Source organism: Ictalurus punctatus, chromosome 13 (assembly GCF_001660625.3).
Source record: "Ictalurus punctatus breed USDA103 chromosome 13, Coco_2.0, whole genome shotgun sequence".
Taxonomy (NCBI): domain Eukaryota; kingdom Metazoa; phylum Chordata; class Actinopteri; order Siluriformes; family Ictaluridae; genus Ictalurus; species Ictalurus punctatus.
The window spans coordinates 22461735-22486177 of NC_030428.2; the positions used below are offsets into that span (position 1 = coordinate 22461735).

General features: G+C 36.4%; 1 protein-coding gene across 3 annotated transcripts in view; it reads right to left on the minus strand.

The window, feature by feature from the left end:
* Positions 1 to 2075: 2075 nt before the first annotated feature.
* The window catches only part of ptprea (protein tyrosine phosphatase receptor type Ea), an 89690-nt gene continuing 67322 nt past the window's right edge, over positions 2076 to 24443 (minus strand). For all 3 annotated transcript variants that reach the window (XM_017484109.3, XM_017484111.3, XM_017484112.3), the window contains 15 exons: positions 23416 to 23506; positions 21203 to 21279; positions 21016 to 21052; positions 20109 to 20206; positions 18865 to 18984; positions 17821 to 17984; positions 13943 to 14078; positions 12008 to 12157; positions 11739 to 11832; positions 9279 to 9355; positions 8653 to 8787; positions 8140 to 8268; positions 6605 to 6756; positions 4260 to 4395; positions 2076 to 3015 (listed from right to left, as the gene is read on the minus strand). In XM_017484109.3, coding sequence (XP_017339598.1) covers positions 2941 to 3015; positions 4260 to 4395; positions 6605 to 6756; positions 8140 to 8268; positions 8653 to 8787; positions 9279 to 9355; positions 11739 to 11832; positions 12008 to 12157; positions 13943 to 14078; positions 17821 to 17984; positions 18865 to 18984; positions 20109 to 20206; positions 21016 to 21052; positions 21203 to 21279; positions 23416 to 23506 — 1671 coding nt within the window. In that variant the 3' untranslated portion in view covers positions 2076 to 2940. The remainder of the gene's footprint in view (positions 3016 to 4259; positions 4396 to 6604; positions 6757 to 8139; positions 8269 to 8652; positions 8788 to 9278; positions 9356 to 11738; positions 11833 to 12007; positions 12158 to 13942; positions 14079 to 17820; positions 17985 to 18864; positions 18985 to 20108; positions 20207 to 21015; positions 21053 to 21202; positions 21280 to 23415; positions 23507 to 24443) is intronic.

A 24443-nucleotide genomic window follows, 5' to 3' on the forward strand; every position in this document is an offset into this window, starting at 1 on the left:
AACCACTGCAGTTATTTTCCAGTGGAAATGTTTAAGTTTGTATAATGCACACATTGTACAACTAGAATAGGGATTATTAACTGCTGTCCTGGAGGTCAGATTCCAGCACAGTTTGGTGATTTCCTCATTTGTATAAAACACTTTACAATTTGGATAAAAGCGCCTGCTAAATGAATAAATGTAAATGTGATTTCTCGATTAAAGACACTTGACAACGGCTACAACAATGGCTTTTCACCCATTACAGCTGAGTGACCTTACTCTCTAAACTGAACTTCCTCAAATAATGTCTCATTTAATAAGCATAGCTAGATAATGTAGTAGTAGATAGTCTCTGCAGCGAACCAAGGGAAGTAGTCTTGACTATAGAAAACTGTGTGATTAACTTAGCATTTTAAGAATTGTAAATATAGTGTATATGAGAAATTGACCGAACCAGTTGCAACCACCAAACCCACATTAAATCATGTACAAACAGGGCGGCTGTGGTTCAGGTGGTAGAGAGGGTTGTCCACTAATTGTAGGGTTCAACGCTTCGATTCCTGGACCACGTGACACCACATGCCGAAGTGTCCTTGGGCAAGACACTGAAAGCCAAGTTGCTCCCGATGGCAAGTTAACGCCTTGCATGGCAGCTCTGCTACCATTGGTGTGTGAGTGTGTGTGAACGGGTGAATGAGAACCAGTGTAAAGCGCTTTGGATAAAAGCGCAATATAAGTGCGCCATTTATTTACCATTTACCAAAACACCAACAGGGCAACTTAGTTCATCTGAACTGATTTTTTTTTTAATCCTTTAAATGCACACTTGAATTGAATTAGCAGTGTGAGTGAGTTATTTATTTATTGTATTTATTTTAGGACGGGAAACTGCATTTACTGCATACAATATAGGGGTGATGTTACGCTCCCGCCGGCAGAGGGCGCTGCGGTGTCGAAGCGCAAAGACTGCTGCAGAGAGCGCGCGTGCACGAGACTCTCACACGCCTCTTGTTTGTGTTGGTTTTCCTTCTGTTTAGACATTGGTTTATGTTCGAGGGTTTGTCTTAATTTACTCCAGGTGTCTGCATTTTAGTTTAAGTATGTTGATTATTTAAACCCCTCGTGTTGCTATGCACTTCGCGCCGTATTTACGTTAGTTATGTTGAATGAGTGTGAATGCGCGGCGCATGCTAAGCGGTCTTGTTGACATGTCCTGTTCAGTTTCCTGCCTCGATTCCAGTTTCTCGTTTTCCTGTGGAGGCCGCGTTTTCCTTGTTTATTTGATTTACGTGTATAATAAAGACGCTGATCTGCTTCTGCCTATACTCCCCTGTCGTAACAGGTGAACTCTTGGTCACCTCTTCACATCGTGCTGATTCTTCTTTTAACACTGTGTGTAAGGAATAAAACAACAGATCATGCTGTATGTAGAAAAATAATGACATGGAGGTGTGATGTGACACACTTTTTTTTTTTTTTTTTTTTTTTTTTTTTTTTTTTTTTTTAAACCTATATTTACATTTAATATTAAGGAACATTCATTAAACAAGTTAGTCCCTGTTCTCTCTTACATTATAGGAGCTATAAACATGCTCTGTCACCAGCTTCTATGTTTTATACCTGTTATAGTACTACGGACAGAGCTGCTGTTATAGAACTACAGACAGCTGCTGTTTTAGTACTACAGACAGAGCTCCTGTTATAGTACTAGATAAAGCTGCTTTTATAGTACTATAGACAGAGCTCCTGTTATAGTACTACAGACAGAGCTGCTGTTATAGAAAATTAATCCCAACCTTCTGACCAATCAGATTTGAGAATTCAACAGAGCCGTGGTATAACTGAAATTCAGTAATAGTTGGGAGTTTATATGTACTTGTAAACGTACAACAGCTAATCTGTGAAATAAAATCAAGGCATTTTTAATGCGAGTTTTATACTCAATCGAAATGGAGAAATGTATCTTTAAGTGTTTTGCATTGCAAGTTCAGTATTTCCTCTTTTCTTTTAAACTTCTCTAAAACATTCATGCGCTGTGACTGCACTGTTGTAATAGCCTCAGAAGAAGAAAAAAATTAATCACACAGCGGAAATTGTATATATCATTCTTTAATAGCCCATTTCATTTGTATATCCTTGGCATTGTGCAGTGATCAATAATCAGTGTGCTTTGAAAGCCCATGCAGCTTTTTCAACCTTCGGACAGTTAGGATCCATCAGCCTTACTCCTTACAAAACGATCAGTTGTGTTGAAGAAATGCTGCTGACGCTGCTGCTGCTGCTTTCAGGGTGCGAATGAAAAATGGGCCGGTCTCACCGACTGTGAAATCTTTCCTGATACAAATTCTGATACAAAATCTGTCTCTCTTTCTGTGGTTTTTTTTTTTTTTGTCTTTTTTTTTTTCCACAAGATAGACTTCACTGAGTTTTGAAGGTATTTGTTGAAACTTATTCATGGTTGCATTTGTTAGATTTTAAAGAAAAAGAAAAATAAACATTTAAAAAAAAGGACACCACTGATGTCAGTCGTCTTAATATGGATGACATCACGTCTAAATAAATAAAAGTTCAAAAATCAACATAAACAGTTTCAAATATGTAAGAATGGACTGTAAGCAATAATACATAAATACATTTACAATACCTACAGCTTTACAAATTTTACACAGGTTAAAAAAAAAAAAAAACATGAAACTGTTTAGTCATTGAACAAAATCCAAACTGTGTTTAAAACACCTGGATGGAATGATACCATGAGGTGTGAAAGACATAGAACATACTTACAGTTACAAACCATTGTATAGCTTTAGTATATGACATTATATTACAGACAGATATGATTTTTAGAGGACAAGTGCATAGCAAAATAGAAGCTAATTTTTTATCCAGTTATGGGTGTAAATTCCTGACCAACTGGCATAAAAAAACACTGAACAGAAACATTTAAGGCAAATTTGATCATTTGAAATTGGCATAGTCTGAGAAAATGTCGACAAAGTCCTGTACCACTCTGTAGCAAAAATCATATTGTTCCTACAAAGAAAGAGAGAATAATAATGACCATTATATACTGTATGTCAGAGCTGCTATCCCTGTGATCAGAGCATATACAGTACACAGTTACAGAACATTTTGGGGCTGAGTTCACAAAGATTCTTATCTTGCCACTGAGTTCTCCTACTGTAAGTAAATGTTTTGTAGGTAAAGTTTCTTCTTAAAACCTGTTCATAACTGCTTAGAGGAATCTATAAAGGAGTTCCATAACTAAGAGGAAGGGGTTAACCCTGTTGCTATGAATGATGTCATGTTTCATGAATGACATCAACGACTGAGTCCGAGATTAGCATTAGGTCCCAAATCATAGTATGCTGAAATTGGTATCCCAAAGGCACCCGGATGGTGTACTATTTCTGGCTAACATTAACTCAACTCTTTGTGCGAGGCAGGAGGAGTTTTGTGATGGTTTGCTTTGCCGAATTCAACCTGTGTAACGTCTGTGATACGTATTTTAGAGAGGTGTAAATAAAATGTGGAAAAATAAATTAAGGGAATGGTCAATTCTATTACATAACATATCAATTATATAAGGAATTATGAAAGAAGAAAAGCTTAAATGCACCAAGAAGTCTGTTTACAACGACAGTGTGCGTAACTAGGCAACAACATTCTCGTTCGTTACATGATGCGTTAGTATGTCCCAGTACTTGCATACTCTTTTGCTACACACTCAAATGTGTGTACTTTTTCTTCACAAAAAGAGTAAATACTTTTAGTGCATTGTATAAGTACTGGAATTGGGACGCAGCAAACGTGTTTCTGATCTCATACACAACCACAAAATGTCAGCTTAGCCTATACTTGTATTTTAGTGACAGAAAGTGGTATTTTATTTCACGTGTAATTAATGTAACAATTTACTGAGTATTCTGTCGTGTGACTATGACTTTGCAATTTTTAAATCTCTAAAAGATTTTTGATGTGAGCATTTACATTTTTCATACAGTATCAGAGGCACATTTATTTATTTATTTATTTATTTATTTATTTATTTATTTTTCATTGTGATGGGACATTTCAGAGTTTATTGTGATTTGCTGTTAGTGACTTCGAGGGTCTACCCCTAGGTTTTCACAGGTTTTATCTCTAAAATGCTTTGTGAATTACTGTTATACTGGGGTGGGGTGGGGTGGGGTGGGGAAGGTGTGTGTGTGTGTGGGGGGGGGGGTTGACTGTCTCCTAAAGGGTGATTCTTAGTACATACGAGGTTTAGTACATACCACAGTCTGCACCATGTGTGGCCGCTGCATTCGCAAACTCTTCACAGTCTGAAAGACGTCCAGCAGGCCCTCTGCCTTCACACGCTCCAGAATATTACTGAGGGCAATAAACGTACCGGTCCGACCCGCTCCAGCACTACACACACACACACACACACACACACACACACAAATATAAACTTACAATTAATGCATACAGAAACATAAACACATCATCTTGCATAAACCATTGATCATTCGACAACTGAAATTTGACTTGATACGCCCCCTACTCAGAAACTCAGGAAGGTTTCCTCAACCCCAAGTTCAGAAAGTGACGTCAACTCAACATGGCTGCTCACTGGCTCACTGCACAGTAAACAACGTAGCACTTATTTACTTTACATAAGTTATGCTGAACTAGTATTTGCTTTAGAGCAATCGACATACAGACATTTCAGCTTGTTAAATCTATAACTCAGACTATACAGATTGCTGTTTTTAGGAGGAAAATATACATCACTCATCACGGTTGCTAACAGAAATATGAACATGGAGGTGTCCATGTTTTTTCCCCCTCACTTTGCAGCTCAAACACACACATTTTGAAAATGATGAGTTCCAAACTCCCACGTCTGAGGTAAGTCAAATGCAGCATTAATCAATAAAGATAAGCATGTTCATTTTAAAATGCAGTAACATCAATCAGTGCAATAGGTAACACCAAATTGCAACACTAAATATATGATGTAAAAAAAAAAAAAAACAACTAACAAACAGTAAAAGCATATATTTATCTTTGGGAAATAATTTTAAGAATGTGAGGTATATTTATATCTAAGTTTAAAGAAATCAGATATATTTTGCATGTAGGGCAATACATTAAAGGCATTTTTTCATTCATCTGCTGCCATGTTTACATCCAAATACTGTTGTATCTAGCCTTGTACTTTGTCCTGTGCATTTTTATTGTATATCTCTACACTTATTTTACAGTGTCGTGCATGTGCACGTTATCTAGTCCTGTGTAATATGCATCTGTATTATTAGGTGCTGCATCATGGTACTGAAGAAACAACATATTTTTCCAATGTAAACAAGTTGAGAATCAAATTTGTCAATGTCTAACTTGGTGACCTAGATCTGAATTACTTCTGTCACAAGAGCTTTACTGAAGAAAAAATTGGCATGTTGAAAAGGCATGATCGGTATGCAGGTAATTTGAATAAGCTGCCCAGAAATTCAAGTTAAGCACCCACTAAGCAGGTGCCTGAACACGGATAATGTTTCTGTATTCTGTAAACATGGCCGACTTAAGTCACCGACTCCAAATATTGCCGTAGCCTTATTTTCTGGATATTTCCAGTAGGATAATGTGCCATATTACAAATTACAAAACACACACCTGTCATGCTGATTTCATAAATACGAGGGGGACCCAAAAATTCCTGGAATTTGAACGTGGCACGCGCACTTGATGTAGTTGCAGATTTTGCCACTGTGTAGTATATGCTTATAGTGGGTATATGCTTTAAGGGGCAGTGGTGGCTTGGCGGTTAAGGCTCTGATTTACTGATCGGAAAAGGTGGGGGGTTCGCGCCCCAGCACTGTCAATCTGCCATTGTCAGCTTGCCCTCAACCCTCTCTGCTCCAGGGGTGCTGAATCATGGCTGACCCAGTGCTCTAACCCCAACCTCCTAACGTGTGAAGGAAAGAATTTCACTGTGCTGTAATGCATCTGTGACCAATAAAGACTCATTATCATTATTATCATAGTCTGGTGAGTCAGTCTCCCAAGTGGCGAAAAAAACGTCCGGAGAAATGGTGCACCTGTAACTGGATCTTGCACAACGACAATGCACCTCCACACACTGAGTTTTTAACCAGAAACAGTGTAGTTATCACTTCACATCCCCTGTATTCGCCAGATCTCACTCCTTGCGACTTTTTGTTCCCGAAATTAAAAATGAGACTGAAGGGGAAAAGATTTACCACCGTGGAGGAAATCCAGAAAGAAAGAGAAAAAAAAAACATGAGGCTGTAAACATGAGGACAAAAGATGACTACAGGAAATGTTTCCAGGAATGGGAGAAACAATGGGACAAGTATATCACATCACAAGCAAAAAGTACTTTAAAGGGGATTAAAGGAGAAATGCTGTAAGTTTTATAATACTAGTTTTTTATTTGCTTGTTTTTTACAATTCTGGGAATTTTTGGATCCCCCCTCGTATGACTCAGTCGACAGTCACCAAATCTGTGACAGAAAGTTTCTGGTAGACAAAAAGAGGTCGTTACACAGTACTAGATAAAGTGGCCATTAACGGAAGTGTGTATGTGTGTGTGTGTGTGTTGCCTGTGTGTTACCTGCAGTGTACGACGATGGGGTGGTTGCCTGATTGCTGTTGCTGTTTCTGCACCGCAGCAATGATGTCGATCATTCCCTTCCCCTCCGCCGGAATTCCAATCTCCGGCCAGCCGTGAAAGTGGAAGTGACGGACAAATCGTGTCTCCTTCTCCTGCTCAACACAAAATAACTCACGTTAGAGCTGAGATTAACTAAACATCATGGAAAAAGTAAGTACACCTTTACATTTCACTCCATTGTCAAATCCATATCATTTGAATCAGGTGTTCAAGATTGGGTGCCAGTGATCAGAACCTGCATAGGGAGTACAGGTGGGACCTGTCTTATTTATACCTCTCTCATATCTAGTGTCTGGTGTTCCCTTTGTTATTGAGGAGTGTGGTTTCCTCATGCCAAGATCTAAAGAATTCTGTAAAGCATTCAGGAAAAAGGTTGTGGATGCCTATGAGTCTGGCAAGAGCAGACGGTCTGATGCAAAAAGTCTCCAAGAACCCCAAAATTTAATCACAGGATCTGCTAGTACGTCTTGCAGCTGTTGGTGTCAAAGTGCATCTACAATTAAAAAGAGATTGCACAAATTTTACCTGCCTAGAAGGCGTGCCAGGAAAAAGCCTTTGCAAAAAAGACCAGGCCTTTTGGAATAATGTGCTCTGGACAGACGAATCAAAGATAGAGTTGTTTGGCCACAGTTACAGTAGACATGCTGGCGCAGACCAAAGACAGTTTTTCAGGAGAAGCACCTCATACCAACTATGAAGCACGGTGGTGGAAATGTTATAGTTTGGGGTTGCTTCGCTGCCTCTGGGACCGGACATCTTACATTCATTGATTCAACTATGTATTCTGCATCCTATCAAAGAGTGCATGAAGATAATGTAAGGCCATCGGTCCAAAAGTTAAAGTTGAACAGAAAGTGGACCTTTCAACAGTATAATGATCCTAGGCACACTAGCAAATCCATCAAGGAATGGCTCAAAAATAAGAAATGGAGGGTTATGGACTGACCTAGTCAATGTCCAGATTTTAATCCCATTGAAATGTTGTGGGGAGATTTTAAATGGGCCATACATGAGAAAACCCTCAAACATCTTGCAACTGAAATAATATTGTATGGACGAGTGGTCAAAAATTCCAGCAAGCCGATATCAGAGACTGGTGGACAATTATACAAAATGCCTACAAGAAGTTATTTCTGCTAAATGGGGCAATACTAGCTTCTGAGTCCAAGTGTGTACTTACTTTTTCCACAGACAAATATCACATCTATTGATATTTCTGCTGAATAAATGATTGAAAAAGCTAATTTTCCTTGTGGTTTTGTTCACGTATACCAACTTCATTAATAGGCACTGTTTCAAAGATGACCAAATGTTTGCTTATCCAAATATGTCAAAAGAGCCAACAATTTCCATGGGGTGTAGTTATATTTTCACATGACTGTATATAATGCATACATTTGCATTGAATTAACTGTATACAACCTTCAGATTTCTTTCACACACACACAGACATGCACATGTGCACAAACACCCACCGGGCCATGTGTGAGTACCAGGTCTCTGAGGCTAAACGTGTCATCACACTGAGTATCAGCTTTGATTTCCACTGTGTAGTCCCCATATTTCACAGAGTCTTCTGTGGGCCAGTACTGACAACATTTATCCTGCAAAACACACACACACACACACACACACACACACACACACACACACACACACACACTTTAATATTTAACATTATATTGTTAGAACAAAATACATTTTTATTTAAGAAATATCTGACATCATTTTTTGACCTTGTGGGGACATCTGCATGGTTCCCAAAAGGAAAACTAAAAACTACTAATTTTATTTTAAAAGAAACTAAAACTTTCAAAAGGTTTCATTTTGGTTACTCAGGTTAATGTTAGAGTTAAGTTTAGGTCTCGCATTGTATTCATTCCTTTATGTCAGTGGTAGGTCTTCACAAACAAGGATAGAAAGAAAGTGTTTATTTTTCTGTGTGTGTGTGTGTGTGTGTGTGTGTGTGTGTGTGTGTGTGTGTGTACCTGTTCTCTCTCTTGGAGTTCTGTCAGCATGACTATGGAGTGGCACTTCCATTCCCAGACCATCCTCCAGAAATCTTCCACCGTGTGGAGTAAAGGACCTTGCGTCGCTATGAAGTAGTCTTTTTGCCTGTAGCCCTGTTACATCCAAACAAAACCATTATACACACATACACACACAGGCAAAATCAGTACTCAGTAAATATACTGTAAATATAAAGTAAGAAAGCTTGTTTCTGTGATGCATCACAAAATTGATCTTGCAATTATGGAATCTTTTACCTTGCAATTATGAGATAATATCATGCATTCGTGACTTTTTATCTCAAAGTTATGAATTCATGTGACTTTGTGCTTCTTATCTCAAAAATGGAAACAATACATATTAAATACATGTTACAGGGGAACTAAAGTTACAGAATGCTAAATTCCCCCATCAAAATTTCTAGCATCAAAAAAGCAAGAAGTCACAATAAAATATGTATTTATGTTTGGTGCATATTTATAAGTATATTTGATTCATTCATACATTCATTCATTGACTCATTGATTAAAATCCTTTTTCGTCTGCATTAAACTGATTTCACAACACAACTACCTGCAGAAAACCCCAATAAAAAAGCACTCACATCGATAAAAGATGCATTAATGTAGTCAGTGAATTCCTGCCCTCTCCTCATGGATAGGATCACTCTGTTGAAATCATCTGCAATAAAGATGGAATAAATAAAGTGTTAACACTAACCCAGTTCTAATTATTAGCAACACTGATCTAATGTGAACGACTGCTATTAGCCACACTTTTCTATTCATTAGTAACACTATTCTAGTTATTAGCAACACTCTTCTAGTTCGTTATTATCAACACTGTTCAGTTCCAGTTATTAGCAACAATGTTCAGTTCCAGTTATTAGCAACACTGTTCCAGTTCCTGTTATTAGCAACACTGTTCAGTTCCAGTTATTAGCAACAATATTCAGTTCCAGTTATTAGCAACACTGTTCCAGTTCCAGTTATTAGCAACACTGTTCAGTTCCAGTTATTAGCAACACTGTTCAGTTCCAGTTATTAGCAACACTGTTCCAGTTCCAGTTATTAGCAACACTGTTCCAGTTCCAGTTATTAGCAACACTGTTCCAGTTCCAGTTATTAGCAACACTGTTCCAGTTCCAGTTATTACACTGCAAAAAAGGAATTCCAAGAAAGTAAAAAAGCCTTGTTTCTAGGAAATGAGTCTCATTTTTTGTGTAAAAAGAAAAATAATCTTGTCCAGCATGTTCTGCATTAGAAAAATAATCTAATTTTAAGAAAATACATCTAAGTTTGTCTTATGTTCTTCCAGCTAACCAGTAACAAGCTACATCAAAGGTTCGCTTAATATTCCAGCGGATTAGCAATATTTCCTTGTATCCCTTATTTTAGGATTAAGACCACTTAAATTTTTCAATGAAGCAGCTATATATCATGGTTATGCTGAAATCCACTCTGAACTACATTACCCATCAGCCCCTGCGCATCACATGACCAAGTCACATGTCCCACTGATCACTCACAATAAGCACCTCTATATGAAGCTTGTTCTAGTTTTTCAGCTCCTAACTGTCAAGCGTTTGTTGTTGTGGTGTTCATGTGTTTTCATGTGTGCCACAGCTACTCTCATAGTCTGCATGTTTTTGCCTTGGGTCCATTGTTATGTTTATGCTTCTTGTTTTTATTGTTTGTTTTGAACTTTATTCAAAATCTGCACTCGCATCTGCTTCCTTCTACAATTCCTGAAACTACTGTGTATTGCTGTTTTTCCCTGTTTCAATATAAATGCTAAAAATAAAAATGCAATAAATAACAATAAATAAGTCACTTATTTATTATGCTGTTTGAAGAAATTGTCTTATTGTAAGTTTTTCTTATTCCTAAAGTCAGCTCAATCAAGAGACCAAAATATTAATTTTAAGTAAGTCTATCTTTAAAAACTGAGTTTCCACTGATTGTAATAAGAACAATTTGCTTCAATTTTGGCATTTTTCTATAGATTTAAGGCCCATTACAGTCTTTCAGTGGTTAGACTTTTATGCTAGTTTTAAGAATTCTAGCTAAGCAAAATTTGCTTACCTCATTGGCAGATTTCTTTGATTATATTTAAGAATATGTTCAATTCGTTCTAGCGGGGCTGTTTTTGTAGTGTAGCATCACTGTTCTTGATTATCTTTATTTATTTATTTAATATCATACATATTATTCTGCCACTGAATAATAATAGGCTGTGTAATAATACGTGTAAGTTGGCAGACGTTTAAGTTGAATTGACTTAGCATGAGGTTCTTACTGCTGGTGAACATTAGTGTGGCAGGAAGGATATTAATGGGTGAGGAAAAGAAGTGTGATTTCAGATTAACTTTCCTGTAAACAAAAGAGACATGTTGCTCTTGGATACCAGCAAGCATTAGGTAACAGAATTTGTGTCATGGTGATTTTCAGTTTAGCAATACAAACAAGAATATTTTTTATAATAAATATTAATACCCCGTATTATGGTTGTAAAGTGTGTAGGGCTTGTGTCATTTCCTGACAAAAATTTGGAAAAAAGAAAAAAAAAACCTTGAGTGTCATGTATACAATAGCCCCCAGAATTAATGGCACCCTTCATGAAGATAAGATTAATAAAACATGCAATGTGCAACTAGCTAACGTTTATTTTTATAGAATAATTTTTGATGAAAGGTGCCAATAATTCTGGAGGGCACTGTATGTATACATGTATATATAGGACATTTGCGCAAAAAGTGTAGACAAATTTGTTAAATCAAAACTTGGAAGACAGTAAAATGGGAATCTAACAGTATATTTTGGATTAAATTAAAAATAAAAAATAAAATAAATTAAGTTAATGTCCGATACCACGTGGGACCATACTGTGACCACGTCAAGGTGCTCTGCACCTCTTCTCACGTCGAGCTCTTAGTGTTTTGTTGCTCTGATTACAGAATATTGGAATTATTTTGTGAATTTCCTTTCAATTTCTATATCTTAAATGCTACATTTTGCCGGTCTGCTCAGATCTGGTAAGAACCCTTTACAGCCCAAATCCTTACATGGAATAATCTGGAGCACTCGGTTCTTCTTCATATTCGCCGGTAGATTGCCTGTTCTCATGTTTTCCTTCATAATGCGCATATTGGTCAGCTTCTGCAAATATGAAGAAGTAAAGCATATATCTGTGAAACTGATAAATATAGACACATCAGAAAATGCTTTGATGGACAATTTTCAAACCCAGACTTGATTCTGTTTTAGTCATTGTGTCATTGTGTTTCGGCTGTTGGTTTCAGTTCCTCTTCCAGCACAGAGGTGTTGTACTTACCTTAAACTCTTCATCGAGCCCCAGGCGATCTTGTGGTGCACAGGTGTTGTGCAGTTTCTGCAGATGTCCCTCTAAAGAGGACACGTCCAACTCAGTGTCCCCATACAGGAAGTACTCCAACAGGGCCTGGTAGATGAACGAGTACTGCATCTGCACATACCCACACACACCACATAGTTTGAGGAACCGGGTGGGGAAAATCCCTACAAGATGCATGCATGTATAATTAGAATTGCCAATAAAGATTTTCCAAGGCACCATCTTTTATTTTTTATAGCATTCAATTGAATATTTGATTTTGGATGTCCTGTTTCGGATGTCCTGCCTCTGGATGGAACTCTAATCTACTCCAATTCCAGACTGCTGGGACTACGGCTGCTTCTATGGCCATACAGAATCCATATAAGTCAATAATGAACTTTTACACATTATCTGTTGTTACCCAGATGAGGATGTGTTCCCTTCTGAGTCTGGTACCTCTCAAGGTTTCTTCCTCTTAAAACATCTTAGGGAGTTTTTCCTTGCCACCGTCACCACTCAGTGGCTTGCTCATTTGGGATAAATTCGCACCTTTAATATCTGTATACCGTGTTGATATTTCTGTAAAGCTGCTTTGAGACAATGTCTATTGTAAAAAGCACTATACAAATAAAATTGAATTGAATTGAATTGAATATTACAGAATATTTTATCATGAAGGATAACAGATGCTGGATGATGGATAATATTTTTTTCTTATGAAAGACAGTGACTAATATTCATCTAGGACTCCCATATAATTTACTGCATTGTCACATATCATACAGTATTGTTTCTTATTCATGCATTTAACAGAAAACATACAGGTACAACTTTATTACATATAATACAACAGATGTAATGTACATAGAGCTTCTAACTATAGCTGATGTGTAAGCCCAGTCCCAGGTTTATGGTTATGACAGGAATTGATCAACTATGAAGTATCACACACAAAATACATAAAAAAATGTGTGTACTATTAAAGTAAAATAAATTATTTATGCAATCATAGGTAACACTTATACAGTATGTGTGTATATGAGTGTACATATTTATGTAAAATGCAGCAACAAGGATATTAACTAGAAAATTAGATGATGTTAGACCAGTTTTAGCATCACTGGAAATCAAATATTATTATTCTTTTTTCAGTCTCTTAATTGTAAAGGACCTTCATACTATCTTCCAAACCCTTAAGATCATCAAGTGCTGGACATTTCATGTAAAACATACAAAAGAGATCATCACCCTTTTGTTTTTAGACACTTTTACTATTTTATTTATTTTCCCCCTTTAATTTACACCTTAAACACTTTAATGTGCTATATAAATACTGTACAGTTCATTATTACTATTATTATTATTATTATTATTATTATTATTATTATTATTATTATTATTATTATACTACATTATGTTCTTTAAATATCTAATGTGTGTCATTGTTCTCAAATTTGTTTTTGTTTAAGCCAGTATTTCACATTCATATTATCAACTTTGACTAGAATGGACCATGACTATAATTTACATTGTTCGAATTTTACTCAAAAATAAAATTGCTGTTTTTGTTTTCCACCCAGTTGTGGCTTTTGTTTCCAACCAAGTACTTTATTATTATTATTATTATTATTATTATTATTATTATTTTAATAGTCTGGTAGTTCTTGTCACTCAACTTGGCCAAGAGCCAAGTTGTATCTTGTACCTGTGTTAAACTGACAAAGCAGTGTGTACACACAGAGGTGTGAATAGACAATGACCTTGTTACTGGAAAGATTCTGGTAGTTCTGACCAGCTAACTGTACAGTACACACGAGCGGAGTCTCGGAGGCTGAAACTAACACCTCTAGTTTAGTTAGTAGGCCATTTCGTACAGCCAAATGGGAGAACACGAGTAAAAGATGGCACACTCACATCTGTCTGTACAAGTTGTGATCGCTGGTCTCGGATTCTGGACACAAACCCAAATACGTCAATCTTTTGTTCTTCGTGCATCATGTCAATCATTGCATCGATCACGATGAAGGTACCTGTCCTTCCAACCCCAGCACTGAGAGAAAGCACACACACACACACACACACACACACACGAAAACAAACACACAAGCAGATTTATGGGCTGTATGGGTTTTATAATGAATAAATGCACAAAATCACACTTCCTGTCTCCTGCAGTGCGGTTATGAATTCCCCTCTCAGCTCACTGTCACAGTGCTGCTCTCGTGTTTTGTTTGGAGTTGATTCCTTGTGCATTTGTTTTGGTCCTGTCTCCACCCCTGTCCTGTTATTAGTTTGTTACCTAATGTGTGCACCTGTTCTGGGTTCATCTTCATGTTCTATGTCTCATAGCAAATGTGCATGCCCATGCCTAACTTTCGCTTGTTCCCTGTTTTTTTTAGTTTCTAGTCGTGCTTCTGGGTTTTGAATGCGTGTGTTCTTGTTTAAGATTATGGACTGTTCTAATGTGTTGCTGTTTTGCTGCCTGTTCATTTAGACCTGTTACAAAGCTGTTTCAGTAGCTACCCAGATATGTTTGCATTTAGTTTGAGCAAACTCTGGTTTTTCAGTCTCAACAAAGTAGTTTAGTTTTTAGCAGTTGTCATTGCCATGGTAACTTGCTACTCAGCAGGTTTTATTCTGGGCAAGAAATCACAAACCCAAACTGGACCAATCAGCTGTGAGCAAAGTAATATAAATCTGATGTATCAAAGTTAATCCTTTAGTGTTTGTAGCGATGGCTTCACCATTCGCAGAGAATTCTGTGGGGCTCGGAGAGTAAATCTTAAGAAGCACACTTTGAAGGAAAAGAACAGTTAGGGACAAACACAATCCCCTGGCTTTTCCCGATGACCATCTGATATCGATTTTCGCCAGATTGCCTCTGGCCACTGGATTGCCCCAAATAAACCGATTTTACATGCTTGTGTCCTTCACACACGTTACAAGTGTTTTTAGCAGTCAGATTTTGAATAAGAGCTATCTGGATGTGATCCTGATACTCATCATTTCAGTTATCATTAGCAATAATTTCTTTTAGATCAAGTTATTTCCTGTAACATGGTGGACACTGTGGTAATAGAATTGCTTAGAGTAGCTGATAAAAAAAAAAAAAAAAAGTATATTAATTGTACTGACTTGATCAGATATTTTATTCTAAAAATGAATGACAGATATAATACCAAGGTCAGGTTTCTTTTTTTTTTTTTTTTGAAGTATGCATTATTGATATTTGTAATTTTCCAATCCAACAGTATACTGTATATAGTTTTTTACACCGGTTAGTTGTTGATGTGTATTTTACTCATAAATATTGCCAAACGTAAAAACAATCAATACTAGCAAAATGCATATAAGGGAAATAAGGGAATTGAACTTGTCCTTGAAACACTCTTTGAGATATAATGCAATTTCCTGATAATCAGGTTAGTTAAGCAATGATACTTGGCAACATGTTTCTCATAACCGTTGATTCAAGATCACAGTTTATTTTACAGACTCAAATAAAATGTTTAGTGCAATTTTTGTGGAAAGTTTCTTTTCCTTTTTTTCTAAAATAGGCACGCACAGTGAACGTGTCATCAGTATAAACACACAAAACTATAAATCCTTTATACAAAATGCAACATTCACATCATCATTATGAAACCAGTGTTTGTTGTACAGTGCTGTGAAAAGTATTTCACCCCAACCTGACTTCTGTTTTTGTGTATATCTCATACTAAATAGTTTTAGATCTGTGGTTTTCACCTCGCCACTCTTCCATGGATGCCATTTTTGCCCAGTGTCTTTCTGATAGTGGAGTCATGAACAGTGACCTTTATTGATGCAAGAGAGGCCTGTTGGTCCTTTGATGTTGTGCTTGGCTCTTTTGTGACTTGCTGGATAAGTCTTTGGAGGAATTTTGGAAGGTCGGCCACTTCTGGGAAGGTTCACTACTGTGCCGAGTTTTTCCATTTGGAGATAATGACTCTCACTGTAGTTCTTTGGAGTCCCAGAGCCTTTGAAATAGCTTTATAACCCTTTCCCAGACTGATGTATTTCAATCACATTCTTCCTCATTGTTTCTGGCATTTCTTTCAATTCTGGCATAGTGTATTACTGGATAAGACCTTTTAACCAACTTCGTACTCTTGAAAAAGTTATATTAAAGTGTTGATTTGATTGAACAGGGTTTGCAGTAATCAGGTCCGGTTGTGTCTTTCCAGCAGAACACCATTATGAATGCAGTTTCATAGATTTGGGGAATTAGTAACTATGGGTGTAAATACATTTTCACACAGGCCCAGTTGGTATTGGATAATGTTTTGGCTTCAATAAATAACATTATCATTTAAAAACTGCATTTTGTGTTTACTCAGGTTGCCTTTTGTTTTATCTTAGATATTCTTGAATTTCTGAAACAATTTAGCATGAGACATACACAAAAACAGAAGAAATCAGCTGGTCTCAAGTTTTGACACCAACCATTAGGAAACAAATTAAATCTACTAAATGGTTGAATGGTGCTTTTCATCAGCACAAGAAGTGTGCGTGTGTGTGTGAGTGTGTGTTTGTGTGTGTGCATGCGGGAGTGGGTGTAGGACTGTGTTCTGACTGTGTAGAACAGAGTAGAGATCATAGTGTCAGAGTTAGGACATACATACACTTGTGACACTGAAACATGACAAAACTAGATCAGAGGTTGCCTGATCAAACTTTCAGACATTGACCTACATATTTCTGAGTTTTATTTCCTGAATAGCCCTGAGTTCGCCTAATTCAAATGATATGGTAATCGCTTTGAATAATGCATCATTGTCTGCTAAAATAAATTATACATGCATGACGGATACCTTCCAAATGACACAGGGGGGTCCGCAAGGTCTTCTGTATAATGGTTATGCAAAAATTGGCCTTTTTCCAAGAGATTAACAGAAAGTGTCTACTTTTATAGTGAGTGTTAATGAGGCTGTTTGAGTATAATTCGAGAATAATAATAATAATAATAATAATAATAATAATAATAATAATAATAAAGTTACAGATTTCAGTAATGCCTAATAGTAACCCCTTCCAATTCCAGGCATCCCTGATTCTTCTGTCAGCATATTCTTCCTATTAGCTATACTGTAGTATTTGTAAAATAATATGATAAACTGAATATTATACCAGGGTGTTATGGAATTAAACACTGTCCCAGAGCAAGACATATACAGTTAAACGGTAAGTGTGCAAAAAATATTTTCTTTTCAGCTTGAGATTTAGCAATCTGGGCATTAGTGTTAATCATTTTAGCAAATCTTATTTTATTATGTAGTATTAAATACAGTATGTATTTAATACTCTAATGCATTAACTACTGATTAAACAGCACACTACAACATAGTGTTTTTTTATGTTTCATTTCTTCACACACCAGAAGCATATGGAGATGTGACTTCTTCCTGTTACATGAATTTATCTGTCCTTTTTCTTTTTCAGTGTCACGATATAAAAAGAAAGTACAGCTAGTAAAGGATGGCAGTTTGGTGGTTTGCTTTTAATAGCCTCTGTGCTGTTAACTATTTCACATGTCTTTCTGCTGTGGCAAACTTGTCTTTCGTTATTAGTTATTAGAACCCACTGTGTTTACTGCGTAGCCGAGATCATAACCTGATTCTGGAGATCTGAATAACTATGATATTCAAATCCGTCTAAGGAACTTAGCAGAAAGAGCAGAAGTTAAATTAGAATTGAGATTAAACCTGCACAGAAGGGGACATGTTTAGCAGCAGGGTTATGGCTCTATGTGTTGTTTGGGTTAGGTTGCATACCTGCAGTGCACCACGATGGGACCTGCAAATGACGGGTTCACGTGCTTGACTTTCTTGAGGAACTTGAGCATGCCTATAGGCGAGAAGGGCACGCCGAAGTCTGGCCAGCTCGTGAAGTGCAGCTGCGTGACCAGACGAGGGGTTTTAGAGCCATCACTAGCTTGCTGTGGGGAGAGAGAAAGAGATTCATTTTTTTATGAATCCCACAATAATTAATTTTTATACACTAGTAGAATGAACTACAATTATCTCTGAAGAACTGTTTACAATCTTCTCTGTAATTAGATTAAAATACTCAGTAATTTGTCAGATTGAATAATATAACGATTATCAGGAGAAAGCACTGAGCATGGTTAATCCACAGCGGTGTTCAATTCTCAAATTTCAGTGGTCAGAAACCTTTGATTAATTTCCTACAACAGCAGCACTGACAATAGCATTGGCTGTAATTCAAATCACAGGTTTATAATAACTCTTGTTCTAATACATTATCGTTTCTAATCTATAGTAACAACTTACACATATATGTAGGTTCCACATAAATGGGTTAAAAAAAGCATGTGTGAATCTTGATCTGGTTAAGCTTTAAGACACTTATTTAACATCTTTTAGACGGAGTCTCTGGTGTCTGGTAAAGCTGTACCTACTGTATGTTTTCTGATGTGGCAGGCTTTGGTACACAGGGCTTTGTGTTTTATGGTTTCTCACTTACATGATAAGCTGTTTTTTTGTTTGTTTGTTTGTTTGTTTGTTTGTTTGTTTGTTTTATCTTGTCAACTAAAAGGAAATGCTCTTGGGTGATAAGCAGAACTAACTATGTCTCTACAGAATTAAAAGTACTGTAACTGTCATTTTGTAATAAGCGTTGGCACATTCACGTGGTATCTGAGAAATAAAAGTTTTCTGGGATGTGCTGTTGTAGGAAAATGATCAACATTGTGTGCTAACACACAACCGTGTCATTTTAACTATTTCCTATTTTCCTATTATGTATTCAATAACACTTTGTTGCTTTTGCCATCACACATTTATACACAGACTTACATATTGCACACAGAATTTGCGTATCGTGTAGTCCACCAGCACGGTGATGTCCTCCACAGCGACTCGCACATTCCCGTACGTCCAGCACCCCTTGTCAGGCCAGTACTGGTAACACTTGTCCTAGATTGAAGAACAAATTGAACAGATCTGTACACAAAACTGCAGATACAGTGGGGGGGAATAAGTAGTGAACCCGTGAACACTTTTCAGTAAATATATTTCCAATGAGGCTATTCACATGAAATTTTCACCAGACATCAGTATTAACTCAAGAAATACAGAAATCTAAAGAATTCACAACATTAATTCCATAAATAAAGTCCATTAAAAAAAAGTTATGTGTAATAAAGTGGAGCCATAAGGGAGCCGGGGGTTTTAAGGTGACTTCTCAGCCTCACTGTTATTTGACAAACTTAATCAGTGCTGCCCGTCAGTGAAAATTAGTCAGCCTGAGCTTGATGGATAATACACACATAATGACACTCCGCTGAATAATTATGATAACACCAGAGAGGAGCTTATTAGCTATTATTTAATTATTGATTCAGCACCCAGACCAAAGCTGATTTAACTCTCCTATCCATGCTTGCTTTATTGATTTGTGTGAGCTAGAGAGAGAGAGAGAGAGAGAGAGAGAGAGAGAGAGAGAGAGAGAGAGAGAGAGAGAGAGAGAGAGAAAGAAAGAAAGAGAGCGAAAAAGAGAGAGAGAGGTATTATGGGGGGGTCTGTAACGTGAGTGCTCAAAAATAAACAATTGTAAACAGCTGAAAAATGTCTACATATCACCATAGTTACTATAAGGAGTAGCAAGCTAATGCAGCTCAACATTTTGTCTCATCCTCCATCTCCTTGCATCAGTTCTCTTCTGCAGCAGTTCTCTTGGAGACACTGCAGTTGGATAAGGAAAAACGTCTGGTAGTTTTTTCAAGCCTCAAAGATTTTGAGTTCAAGGTTCAGTAGAGATCATAGCGTTTGTTGCAGAACGCCTCGTTCTTCTTTTCACTAAAGATAGTTCTTCTTATTGTTTCTTCTTATCTAATTATGTTTTTTTTTTCTTTTAATGAAACTAATTCAGAAAGGCAAATCAAAAGCAAAAGGTACATACTGAACCTAAGGTGCCTAAACTTTTGCACAGTACTGTCTGTCTCTGAATGTTGAAGTGAAGTCTGTAATGGTTATGCATGAGTTGTTCGGGTGGAATCCAGACATGTGAAGACCTGTACGTTGTGTATGAAATGAATTACCTCTTTCCTCTCTTTCAGGTTGGTTAGCATGACAATTGTAGCTGATTTCTGCTCCCATATCATTCTCCAAAAATCAGCAACAGTCTCATGTTTTGGTCCTGACACACACACCCACACACACACACACACACACACACACACACACACACACACACACACAAACAACACCAAATCTTGTAACTAAATCGCATTGGCTGAAAACATTGAGAAATCATAAACAGCAGATCTCAGAAATGGTGCCTAATGATTAAATTCCATTATACAAGGGAATCAAGAGAACATGTTGATTAATTTTCTATTACAGCAGCTCTGGCAATAGTTTTATCTGCAATGTTAATAATAATGCAGTGCTTATTCTACATTCGAATATGTTATCGTTTCTATAGTAACAACTTATACAAGGAATTGAATGGCAGACACTCCACATTATCAGATTTTGAAAATGTGTAACTCAGTAGTTTTTTTTTTTTTTTGGTAAGGAGACATTTATTTAGCACTTATAGAGGAAGTCTTCAGTGGGAATGGAGCACTGTGTAAGAGAGAACTGAAGCTGTAACTTTAAGATATCTAACATTTTAAGATGTTGCACTTTGGTTTCTCAGTAAGCTGATAAGCTGCCTTTTGTGTCTTATTTACTTCAAGCGAGCGAAAAATAAACAGAACCCAGAGAAGGAACGACTATTTAGACATGTTATAAGTGATAACAGGAACTAACTCATTTCATGGATGTTCCACAACTTTAAATGCAACTATAAATGAATAAAAAATATGACCTGTCGTACTTTAATAAATTCAAATTGTTCGCGTTGACAAACTGCCGTGTTGTAAGAGAAATACATACTTAAAGATTATTTATCTATAACAGTATGTCCGGTTCTGTTTCATTCCTTATATACAATATGCTCACCTTGTGCTGCGATGAATTTGTTTTTATCTTTGTAGCCCTGTGAGACACAAAGCAGACTTTATTCGAAGACATGACCATGTGTGAAAATGAATGGTGGTGTTAATGTGTTACACTTTACATACAAGCATCACATTAAATATAGTAAAGTATAGTATTTAGATTGATACATGAAAGACAGGATACTTACATCTATATAAGAAGCGTTTATATAATCGGAGTGTGGAATGCCGTCTATCTGTGTCAGCACCACTCGGGAATGATCATCTGATTAGCAAAAACAGAGAGTGTTTATTGTTTAGCTGAACCAGGATGATCTTTACCTCATCCATGTAATAACAAGACATGTTTTTTTTTTTTTTTTTCTGCTGCATTCGAGACAAATAAGTGAGTGACTCAGCTTCTCAGCTCCTAACACGTCTGAGATAAACCATAAAATGGTTAAATGTTTAAAACCATAAACACTAAATACCTCAAACCAAAGAGAAAAACTGCTCATTATGTGGTGTTTCCAAACCAGAGACACGGTACTGAGACTACCATTTATGCTCTTAAAGCAATATTTCATTGAAACGTCAAATTTACACAATGTTTCTTACATCTTTGGCATCTGAAGTATGCTTCATTATTATTTCAGTGTTGGCTATTGACGCTAACTAGCAAGGGAATCGTATAGCTGCGTGTCTAAATCGTCATTTATACCTCAAACATTGTGGATTTTTTCTTATTTCAGATACGTTTTCGCATGGTTTCTGACATATTTAGCCACACTGTTGTAAAGAGATTACCCAACATTTAAAAGTGAAATTATCGTTCAGATGTGATTTAGACAATAATTTGTTGATATATCGTGATTTTTTTAAATATAGATTTTTTCTGCTATATAATGCAATACTATAAATAGTACTACTGACTGAAGTGAATGTGTTTAGTAGTGCAGTTTGAACAATGATAACTGGCAGCTCTAAATGTTTCTTGCTCATGTGCAACCTTAACACATCGAAAGTGTTGGTTGGTTGACAACCTAATGCTCCTACAGCACATCTACAATACGTCTAATATACAAATGGCCTTCTGAAAACCTTAATTATTCGCATAAAGGTGATGAACTATGATTAGTGCAAGATATTACCAGGAACACTTGCTCTACGCATATTAATTAAAGTAAAGCATTTCAGGGCATCTGCAGTTAACAGCACTTCAAATTGAATACTTTTTAATACCATATTCAAGACATTTCCAAAAACAATCTAAGACCTGCACGTCACTTCAATCATACTACATGATACATCAGCTATAATGGATTGTGTTTATGCATATACATCCAATTCTGGGTTTAAGTAAACTATAGCAGGGTAAACTTCTAGAGAGGGATATGGGAGATTAGAGCAAATATCCTTTTTGCATTACCATTTGCTCCAACAGTGAAAGAAAAAAAAAATCAGTATTTCCTTCTGTATATATATATATATATATATATATATATATATATATATATATATATATATATATATATATATATACACAAAATACTTTTTTATTTGGGGTACAAATAGTAATATAACAACAGTAATATATTTCTGACTTAATTCACTTTTACGTGTTAGACCTTGTGGCTTTTATTTTGGCAGGAAACCACAGGAAGACCTCTGTTTAGTTGGCAACAGTTTTTTTCTTTTATTCACTTCTCATTACCAATCAGGTGAAATGCTGTAAACCTCTGCCCACAAAAATGTTTAAGATCACTCTAACGTAAAACCAAAGTGAATGTGGCGCGTGTCGTGTCACGACTCACAGCACAGATACAGATGAGATTGGTGTGGAGCGTGTGGCGTCTACTGTGGATCGAACTGCTCTAAAACACTGATGAACCGCACACACACTCTGAGTGCAACTCAGTCACACGGGTTTACCATCTCACACATCAACTAGCCAAAATAACATCTAAATCTGCTTCACAGTGTCGGTTTGTTTGCACTTTTAAGACCGTTGAAATGTGAATTTAAGACATTTTAATGGTAATTAAGGCCATATTTTTACATTAAGAAATATATATGACTTTTTAAGGACCTGTGGAAACCCTGCATTTAAAGGTTGTTTTTTTTGTTTGTTTTCTTTAGTTCACACATGTACTATAAATATGAAGATGGCTATCTGAAATGCAAAACAGAATGAGAAGTAAGAGAGCGTGTTCGCTATGATTGCTATGCAGGCACTTGTCAAGTTGATGTGCTTTAACACAGAGACAGGAAATGCAAAAGAAAAAAAGAAAACCACAAACTACAGAGTCTCTCTGCTAGACAGTGAACTGAACTCTTAGCAGCTGACTATCTGAAGAGTAAGAGAGAGAAAGACAGAAAAATAATAATAATAATAATAATAAATAAATTGATAAATACTTACATGGGAGAATATTGGGATATCTGTTCTTCTCTTTGTTATCATCTTTGTTTGCCTCCTCGTACGTGCCTTGTGGGTTTCCGCCTGGTAATGACTACAATGGCACAGAATAAAGATCATGTACATAAAATTTACTACAAAGTATGTTTTGCAACGTGCAAATTCTCATGATTATCTGTTTTGCAACTCAACTGAAGGTAAATACTGCATTGTCCAGGCTTTGTTACATGATACAGTGCCCAGAATTATTGGCACTTGCCTAAAACTGTGCCAAAATAAATACATACTGTACTCTATATAAAAACTCTATACTCTGTGTAAAGACTAAAATCTGCAAACAAGTGGCAGTGTTTAATTTGAAAATACAAGGGCATTATATCATGTTAATGTTTTTTTTTAACACAAAGCTTTTGTTGTTGTTTGTTTGTTTGTTTGTTTTACTATCCTGCATTGCTGGTTTGAAAATTATCAGCATCCTTACAAATAATATTCTGGCCTTGGAGAAAATAACAGCACTGAGTCTCTTGCTGTAATGTCTAACGAGGTCACGTGAACTTAGTCCACGCCACCATGCAGAAAATAGAAGCTGCTTTATGTTCTAAGGTTTGTGTTTGTGAACTTCCCTCTTCAATTCACACCAAGTTTTCAGTAGGATTTCAAAATCAGAGATGGTCATTTCAAAACACTGATTTTGTGTTTTTAACCATTTCTGTATACTATATATTTCTGAGTATGTTTGTCTTTCAATAGTGACACTTATTTAAAATGTTCATTAGCAGTGTAAATAATTTTGGCACATACATTACGCAATATCTTTTTGCTAGAACAAAGGTAAGTAGTTGTTTGACTGAATTCTTCTGAATGATTGTGTGTAATGTTTATTTTGTTCACTAACCTTTGGCCATTAATTCTCGAGGGCACACTATATGCACTTTGTTTTACATATACATCTACTTCCTGTTTGGTGAAGACAGCTTAAGTATCCATTAAGACTGCAGAACATAAACATCCTTTCCATGAGACTTGGAATT